The sequence below is a fragment of the Dipteris shenzhenensis genome, chromosome 15, assembly GCF_047967505.1.
Source record: "Dipteris shenzhenensis isolate YYH24624 ecotype China chromosome 15, Dip_SZ_1.0, whole genome shotgun sequence".
In the NCBI taxonomy this organism is placed as follows: Eukaryota; Viridiplantae; Streptophyta; class Polypodiopsida; order Gleicheniales; family Dipteridaceae; genus Dipteris; species Dipteris shenzhenensis.
The window spans coordinates 38573977-38584168 of NC_141610.1; the positions used below are offsets into that span (position 1 = coordinate 38573977).

The following is a 10192-nucleotide window of genomic DNA, read 5'->3' on the forward strand; positions in this document are numbered from 1 at the left end:
TATATACATAGATATACAGATATCTATGTATATACCTAGATGAATCCAGGAACATTCCCAAACTCATCCTCTAAAAACACAACATAGTGCACTTTCAATCTCATGATAGTCACTCACAAGGTTGAAAACCATTAACTCCATCATGCATAGCAGGGACTAGCTACTATGACATCCCCACTGACGTCATCAGCGCCCAACAGTGGGTGTAGACCATAGTATAAAAATATGCTCTCACACATACAAATCCACACACCCACACATACTTGAGCATCCATTTATACAAAGTCTTCATACTGAGTTTCTGTCGGCACTCCGGAGGTGAAGGGCAGACTCAGCCATGATGAAGGCTAGCACTAAAGGAGAAGGCTAATCAAAAGGTAGTCCAAAATCTCTTCATTCAAGCTACAGCTGCTTGTGAAGTCTAAACATTTTCATTTTAGTCTCTCCCCAACGAGCATCTAAATCTAAATCTAAATCTAAATCTAGCTGATAGGGCAATGCACCATTTAAGATAGAAAGAATTATCACAATACCAGCAGGCCGCAACTTGGACGAAAACTTCACAAGGTGAAATTTGCATGTCCGATAATACGGCAGAAGCATATACCTAGATGAATCCAGGAACATTCCCAAACTCATCCTCTAAAAACACAACATAGTGCACTTTCAATCTCATGATAGTCACTCACAAGGTTGAAAACCATTAACTCCATCATGCATAGCAGGGACTAGCTACTATGACATCCCCACTGACGTCATCAGCGCCCAACAGTGGGTGTAGACCATAGTATAAAAATATGCTCTCACACATACAAATCCACACACCCACACATACTTGAGCATCCATTTATACAAAGTCTTCATACTGAGTTTCTGTCGGCACTCCGGAGGTGAAGGGCAGACTCAGCCATGATGAAGGCTAGCACTAAAGGAGAAGGCTAATCAAAAGGTAGTCCAAAATCTCTTCATTCAAGCTACAGCTGCTTGTGAAGTCTAAACATTTTCATTTTAGTCTCTCCCCAACGAGCATCTAAATCTAAATCTAAATCTAAATCTAGCTGATAGGGCAATGCACCATTTAAGATAGAAAGAATTATCACAATACCAGCACGCCGCAACTTGGACGAAAACTTCACAAGGTGAAATTTGCATGTCTGCTAATACTGCAGAAGCATATACCTAGATGAATCCAGGAACATTCCCAAACTCATCCTCTAAAAACACAACATAGTGCACTTTCAATCAGTGGGTGTAGACCATAGTATAAAAATATGCTCTCACACATACAAATCCACACACCCACACATACTTGAGCATCCATTTATACAAAGTCTTCATACTGAGTTTCTGTCGGCACTCCGGAGGTGAAGGGCAGACTCAGCCATGATGAAGGCTAGCACTAAAGGAGAAGGCTAATCAAAAGGTAGTCCAAAATCTCTTCATTCAAGCTACAGCTGCTTGTGAAGTCTAAACATTTTCATTTTAGTCTCTCCCCAACGAGCATCTAAATCTAAATCTAAATCTAAATCTAGCTGATAGGGCAATGCACCATTTAAGATAGAAAGAATTATCACTGTATATATATATATACATATATATATGTATATATATATATATATATATATATATACATAGATATATGTATATCTATGTATATATATATATATATCTATGTATATATATGTATATATATATATACATACATATATGTATATGTATATATACATACATATATGTATATGTATATATACATACATATATGTATATGTATATATACATACATATATGTATATGTATATATACATACATATATGTATATGTATATATACATACATATATGTATATGTACATATACATACATATATGTATATATACATACATATATGTATATATATATATACATCTATATGTATATATACATACATACATACATACATACATATATATATATGTACATATATAAAAACGAAAGAGAATAAAAACGACGTAACAAGAAAGTTTTTTAAAAAACAAAAGGAAGACAGACTCAGCAAGCAAAGCACCAATTATGTCTTCATCAATACCCAAACATAAGCAGCTATACTAGGTTTCTAAAGACCCGCAGAGTCTCTTGGGCAAACCCCATGCTTACTAAAATACGTCGCACACACAAAACAAGAAATAAAGAAGAAAGGAAGACGGTGACTAAGCAAAAATAAACAAGCAAATCTAGTAGCAAAAACAGTCCGTGTAGACCATGGTATAAGCAAATGCTCTCACACACACAAATCCACACAGCCACATACTTGAGCATCCATTTATAATCCGGAGATGAAGGGTAGACTCCAGAGTTTCTATCATGAAGGTCTTCGTGATGAAGGCTAGCACTAAAGGAGTAGGCTAGTCAAAAAGTAGTCAATTTTCTCTTCATTCAAGCTACGACTACCTGTGAACACTATATGATTTCATTTTAGTCTCTCCCAAATAAGCATGTAAGCAAAAAAGTGCTTAAACAAGCTAGCTGATAGGGCTATTAATAGCTTGTCTGCAATGTAGGTATGCGTGTGGTGATTATCCAAACTCGAAAGGCCATGTGTTATGCCATGCCACAATACACGTTTCAATTTCCGATGTGGCAGTCCATGCCACCTGGCAATTTGTTGATGTGGTGGTCTATGCCACATGTCAAATTGCTAATGTGGCAGTCCATGCCATGCGTCATTATTCCCATGTGTCATGCCACATGCTAATGGAGTAAGATTTTTCTGCCCTCTAATTTTTCAAAATTTGAACAGTGTTAATCGTTCAATACTTCGCCATTGGGTTCTGTTTTCACATGGGTTTCCTTGTGATTAAACCCATTCAATGGTGCTGGTCAGAGGCTAGTTTTCTGAAAATTGCTTTAGTAACATCATTACAAAATTCTGTCTTTTGTTCTGAGAGATGACATTTCTCACAAATTTACAAACCTAATGACTACAGTTATTTGCACATGTTTAAAGGTCTCATGTTTTGTTCAGAGAGTTCATATGGGCTTCCTTGTGATTAAACCCATTCAGAGGCTAGTTTTCTGAAAACTGATATAGTAACATCATTACAAAATTCTGTATTTTGTTCTGAGAGATGACATTTCTCACGAATTTACAAACCTAATGACTACATTTATCTGCACATGTTTAAAGGTTTTGTTCTGAGAGATGACATTTCCAATGAATTTACAAAACTAATGACTACATTGCTTACAGGTCTCATCTTTAGACACAACTTCATGCTGATACTAAACCTGCCAGCATACAACATGCACAAGATTGTACCTACGCTGGTAAGAAAGAGTGAAGAAAAGCCGAGGCCCTAAACTAAAGTTCACAATCTAAGATAATAGAAGGAAGCTCAGAAAGCAAGATAGTACATTCCTTTCCTTGTCAAAGTTCCATAGCTACCAGACATTTGCAAGCATGTTTAACAACGTTTGCAAACTTTTTGGAAAAAGTTCCAAACATGCTTGGAATTTAAATTCTTTTCTTAAACACATGCATACGCCCTACCATACATTAAGAAAGCATAAGGTTACTCTGCAATATCATAAAAACATGAACAACATAAAAACATGTTACTTATGTTCATCAATCAGCATTGAGCAACCAGCATTCAAGTTTCATCATTCAAAGACGATTAGATTACCCAAGAATTTAGACAAATGCACTTGCCCTTCAGTAATCAGCACATATGATTCATATAAACTTAGACCCTCTCAGTATGCCCAAGGCAAAGGCAGCCAGAGCTTGAAGTTTTGAATATTCAAGATAGTTGCATATGTTTCCAAACTTTTAGAATTCAACCAAGCACATATAATATTTGACAAACAATATGAAAAGTGCTACTTATGGGGAGAAAGTGGAGGAGGACAGGGAAGAAGACAATGAAAAGCTGCTTTCGCCTACCAGAAATCATGAATGATGTCATAAGCTTTTAAGTGTGCCACAGCCATCATGTGCATCGCTTTTTTAAATACACCTTGAGGAAGTATAGAAGTAGCAGTCTCAAGTAAATCAGGATCTCCGCCAGGCCATGCTCCAGCACAATATGTCAGCATTGCAAATACATGAGGTTCATTGAAAGTGATCCAAAAATCCACCAGACTTGCCAGTTTTTCTACAGATATTCTGCACGCAGTAAAACCATCAATGAATTACTACTTGTTAAAAATAGTATTGAATTTCTCTTAGTGGAGTGTATGAAACGAACTGTACGTATGTTTTCAACGTGCTGCATGTCAAAGTAGTAAGAGGGCCTTGTAGCATTGCCTTTTAAGTCATGTGGATGTTAGCTTGTCTCAATCTTGCAAAATCTTTTAGTTAAACATCACTTACACAGTAATTACATGTAAAGCCTATGGCACCAAATTCCTGGCCCGAACATCTAGAATTAAAAAGAAAACAGATTCTATGTCAGTTCGCAGAATTCTTATCACAACAAGCATACCGAGTGAACTCCAGAAAGTATTCAACAGTCTTTTCCACTTTCCAACCGCCGTAAGCCCCTGCCCATGGTGGGAGGGAATGATGAAACAGAGTTAGCATCACCCGCATCCCACATGCACGGACTCTTTCAATAATGTGTCTGTAGTGGTCCAAAGCTGCCCAATCAATCTGCATCCAAAGTTTCTGTGCAAAGTTATATACTGTGAAAGACTGCCTTACAATGAAGACCTACACTAGCCCAAAAATAAGCATTGTGAAAGTTACACACAGATTGCATTATGCCATCAATAGGTTCCACAGGCATTATCCTTGTCCAGTCAATGCCCATTCGGAAAACTTGAATATTTGTTCCTTGAGCAAGCTTTATCTCAGTATCAGGATCAGACCAAAATCTGACTCTCTGCTCTCTGCAGAAAGTTTCTAAAGCAATCAGTCCATCTGTCATACAAGTAAGCATCTGTTCCTACAATTAAATCAAGAACACAACAGCATGCATACACTGTAATCAAGGAGGAAGTGGGGGGAGGGGGGGCCGGGGGGGGGGGGGGGGAGAGAGAGAGAGAGAGAGAGAGGTGGGGGGAGGGGGGGCCGGGGGGGGGGGGGGGGGGGGGGAGAGAGAGAGAGAGAGAGAGGGATTTATCAAATTATAAAACTTACGGCTTTATTGCATTGTGCCAAGAAGCCACGTTGGTTTTATCCTCCTCAATAAACTTCTCATATCCTCGTACCATAGCCTCCATTGCTACTTTCACTAACTTCATGCCTTTCTTTGGAAGATTAAACTGTAAAAGTGGGTCTTCTGTTGTACCTTTACTCCTGGGAATAGATAAGCTTTCAGCTTCCCCCACAAGTGAGCCAGCGCGGTAAGGCACTTCTGCCTCTGTACTTGAAGTAATCTCCTTATCCACATCCTTCTTAAATTCTTCATCTGTACCAGGGTCAGAGTCTAACGATCTGTCACTCGACGCTTTTTCTTTTCCCTGGCCTTGATTTATCACTTCCCATTCATCCATGGGTGGCGTACTGCTTCCCTCTCTTTGTTCTGTCATATTGGACGATGGATCACCTATGGAAGTTTGTGTCAAACCACTTCCTGCGGATCCTGGTATTCCTGAGATCTCCCCTGTCGTAGTCTCGAGTTCCCTAGTGTCCAACACTGCATTCTTTTCAGCTGCTGTATCAGAACCTTCATGCTGTCCGGCGGTGTCTGCAATGGGTCTTGAGTCTTCCTTCTTATCTTCAACCTTTGGAGGAGTTTCCTTGGCAAACTGAAGCCAGGCATCATCCAGCTTATCTTCCACATGTGCAGGTGCCGTTGCTAGGGCGAAGAAAAATCCACCATCGTCCACTGCAGCAGACCCCACAGCCAAGACCCCAAGAACGAATACCCTGAATAACAAAAAAGACCTAAAGTTGATTCCACTAAGCTAAGAACTAATGTTCTCAAAACTCGCGTCTACACACTATTGCAGTCAGTGTGAAGTTGGGCAAAGACTCGATTTCGGTAATTAGAAGGGGGGGGGGGCCGCATACCATCTTTGTCTATCGAGAAGACAGCAAGAACATCCTGCGTCTCATCAATAGGACTATCAAATGGAGCCAAATGTTTCTTCCGAAATCGACGAAATGCAAATGCATTAGCAACAACGCTGAGAACCCCAGCTACGCCGAGTATCTTTGACACGTTGATAAGAAGCACCAAAGGGGCCATTCTCTCGAGAAAATTGAACTCTGTCCAACAGCATTGAATTAGCTACCATAATGTGCGCTTCGCTCATTCACTACAGTAAGAGAAGCCGTTCTTCGTTTCAGAAGGATCAATATACATGCAAACTCCAGCAATGAACGTTTAAACAAAGGTAAAAGTTGAAACCGATCAGAAGTAGCGGTTTATTTTACGCAAAACCATATAAATGGATCACGAGCTGAGCTGCGACAGGTCAAAATGCCGTTCCAAAGTATATGCAGACTACCGATGAAAATGAGATAGCGATAATTCTACCTATGATGAAGTTTAAGTGTAAATTGCGGATGTGGACAAATTGGAGTGTTAATTTGCACGTGAAGTTCCTAAACGACTGTCATGGTGCTCGATCATCAGTGTCTCATATTGTCCGGAACGACCAAAATTCTACGTCTTCCAGAAACTTTCAATCGCGACACGACAGCCTTCTCGCCATCCTCGTCGCAAGAGATCGACGCTCCACCTAGGAAGTATGTTTACGTAATAGATTGGATATCTCGAGAAACAGCATCGGAATTCCAATCAAAAGGCGTCTGACGAATCCGCTTTTTGAGTCGCTGATAAAAGTAAAGGTAAGCGCGACATCTAGAAGAAGCGAGAGGGGGGAGGAGGGACAAAGAAAGGGTTGCAAGCGAAGGAGCGAAGGCAAGGAAAAGGAAAAGGGGGGGGAAGAGGAAGGAGAAAGGAGGGAGAAAGAGGAGGGAAAGGAAAAAGATGCAAAGGGAGATGGAAACTTACGAGGGGAAAGGTCAGGAAGGCGAGAAGGGGGGGGGCACCATAGCCGAGCAGAGAAGCTCACCAGCAGCAGCAGCAACAACAAAAACAGCAAAACGAAGAAGACGACGAAGAGCACGAAGAAGAAGAAGAAGATTATGCATTTTGATGCTTTACCCGCATCAAACCCGTTTTTTTTTTTTACCGGTTCAGCCCGTTCTTTCTTGCCTCCCACCGGCTCCTCCCGGTCACCCCTCACACAAGCGATAAGGCACACTTGGCTCCGCCCGCCTCCCCCACGTGTCCCCCCCATCCCTCACCGCCCTTTTTTTCAAAACACAATTCTTATTTTTTATTTTCTCGAGATGATCCTTCTCTTTCTGGAAATTTTTGCTTTATTCTTTTTTAGAGATGATGCTTATGCCAACACATAACTTCGTTTCGTCTCTGTTTCGCATCATCCATGGGTGCATCTCAACCAATCAACATTTAATTCCTCTGGATGCAAGGTTACCAATCAGCATTTCATTCCTGTGGGTGCACCAGAACCAATCCACACTACTCCCTGTGGGTCCAAGGTAGCCCCAATGAACATAACTTCTTATGTTTATGTTTATGTGTATGTGTTTTCAATGTAACCTCTCATTAGACATCTTCTAGCTAGATCAATGTCAAATAAGGGATCACACATCCCGTAATGTGCACACACAAACTTGCTACCACACCCTCCAAGCTCAATCAATCACCCTTACATCTCACTCCTTTAATTTCAAGCATGCCTCACTTCCCTTATCCACCTTAATGGATTACGTCAACTTCAACATTAAGGGTGGAGAGAAGGGCGTTACAGGAAGAAGACAAGACTATGCATTTGTTGCTCACAAATTACAACTCTTTGGTGGGGGAGGTCGCCTCTTTATAGCTATGAGGGCGGTAGTTGGATCAACGTAGTCGGTGGAACCGACCAATCAACCTAGTCGGTGAAGTCGACCAATCAACCTAGTCAATGGAACCGACTAGTCATCCATGGAATATTCAAGGAATATTTCCTATAACGTTGCCTCGAGGGCTCTCACCCCCAAACTAGCCCCCAGACTCCAGCAAGAGCAAGGGGCTCCCACACAATCACCTTTCTACCATCAACGGTCTCATTGATAGACCTCATCTGACATGCAAGTCAGCATCCATCCAGTGTCCCGAGCTCACACATGGCTTCTTCTCATATGGGGGCCTTACAACTTTAGTACCTTGGACGACTGGTGGTTTCCAGGAGGGTGGGGCATTGAGCATATCTAACACCCCCCCTCAATGTCCACCCGTAGGTGAACTACCTTCTCGGCCCAATGCCGAGTCTCTGAAGATGACCCTGAAGCTAATCCTTCTCGAGTGCCTTGGTGAAGATATCTGCTCCATTTTGCTTTGTTGGACAGTAGACCAATTCCGCCATCCCGTCCTCGATCAAATCACGCACATAGTGAACTGAATCTCTATATGTTTTGTGCGCGCATGAAACACTGGATTTTTAGCAATGGAACAGATTTTGGGCACCTTGGACCACTGGTGGTTACCAGGAGGGTGGTGCATTGAGCATATCTAACAGGAGCTTCAAATAGGTGGATTGTCTTAGAGCTTAGGTTGCAAGGGAGGCAATGACTTAACAATTCATTGAAAATTGAGTTTTTTATGTGGGAGTTTTGCTTGTGAAAGTTTTGTTCGCTAAGACTAGGCTGCATCTATCCTTGGTTCCCATAATTTGACCCAAAGAAATTCTTGCATGACAAATGCCATGTATGGATGTGTAGTATTTCTGAATTAACCATTTATTTTTTTGAAAATATGGATGAACATGCAAATATGTTGGGGGCTCCATTGGTTATATGTTCCCAACTATAAAGGATTGCAGAGTGCCTCTATTCTTTGGAACAAGCATTGGGAGATTCCAAATCACTATGTGTTTCAGGATATTGTAGGGACAAAAGGCTTTGTTGGCTAAGAGTAGGGTTTTTCATGCACCTATTTCGCCTTGTTCTCATAATTTAACTCAAAAAAGTTCTTACATGGTGTGTACTTTTCAAATTTGACATTTTATTTTTTTGATAATATGGATGAAAATGCAAGTATGTTGGTAGATGCCATGTATGATCTTACACACGTACATGGTAGATGCCATGTATGTGTACTTTCCAAAATTGACATTTTTTTATTTTTTGATAATATGGATGAACATGGAAGTGTGTTGGGGCTCCATAGGTTATATGGTCCCAAGCATAAGGGATTGTGGAGTGCCTCTATTCTTTGGAACTAGCACTAGGAAATTCCAAACCACAATGTGTTTGAGTATATTGCATGGGACCAAAGGTTCATCTTGGAGTGTTCCTACATGCATGTTACATTTGCAAACAATGATGGCCTTATGAGCAATTATACTCATAAACCCATTTATATTTATGACTGGAGAGAGAAGAAGAGGAGTAGGAAAACCTCCCAATATCACTGGTGCAAGAAATGTAGAACATAGCTAACAAGAAACAAGACACGGCGAAAGATACAAAGGTCCAAGCAGCTTCCAAGCTATATAAGAGGTTATTGTGGACAAAAATAAGCTGATCCAATGGACACAACATAAAGGTCATGAAGTAGGAAACAAGACTAATACTCAAAAGGGAACCATGCATGCTAAGGGAGAGTAGAATGCTAACTTGTCACTTAAAACTACACTAAGATGAAAGTTGTAGCAAAGGCCAATAGTAAGCCTATGATGGAAACTACACTTGATCTAGGGTGTCTTTCATATGCTCATTCATCAAGGAAGAGGGATTACGAGGAAAAAATGATTGCCGTAGCTATTAAGGCAATTACTGAAGTGGTGAGTCATGCAAGTATGTTTTTATATCCTAGAGATGATCATGCTTGGATTCCAATGCCTTATGAAAAGAATGCAAAGAGTGATACTAAAGCCATGGCAACAAAAGAAGGTATCAAAAGATTTTCTCCTCTATCTCCAATTGAGTAGTTTGAAAGCAAGTTTGTATGATGTGGGAGGAAGTTTGATAACCTTAGAGAAATAGGCAAAAAGGAAATAGACGTAATGTGAGCTATATTTCACCTTATTTAAGAAGGTATCTCTTGTATCTCCAACTGAGTGATGAAAGCAAGTTTGTATGATGTGGAAGGAAGTTTGATAGCCTTAGAGAAATAGGAAAAAAGGACATAGATGTAAGGTGAAGCTAGACATTATCTTATTCAAGAAGCTCAAGATTGGATGTGTAGGTGC

General features: G+C 40.5%; 1 protein-coding gene across 1 annotated transcript in view; it reads right to left on the reverse strand.

Moving 5' to 3' along the window:
- SFR2 (Glycosyl hydrolase superfamily protein) overlaps positions 1–7068 on the reverse strand; it is a 38244-nt gene extending 31176 nt beyond the window's left edge. The window contains exons 1-6 of the mRNA XM_087385795.1: positions 6943–7068; positions 5994–6191; positions 5118–5808; positions 4729–4867; positions 4462–4628; positions 3921–4142 (exon numbers count right to left, since the gene is read on the reverse strand). Coding sequence (XP_087241921.1) covers positions 3921–4142; positions 4462–4628; positions 4729–4867; positions 5118–5808; positions 5994–6171 — 1397 coding nt within the window. The 5' untranslated portion in view covers positions 6172–6191; positions 6943–7068. The remainder of the gene's footprint in view (positions 1–3920; positions 4143–4461; positions 4629–4728; positions 4868–5117; positions 5809–5993; positions 6192–6942) is intronic.
- Positions 7069–10192: the final 3124 nt, after the last annotated feature.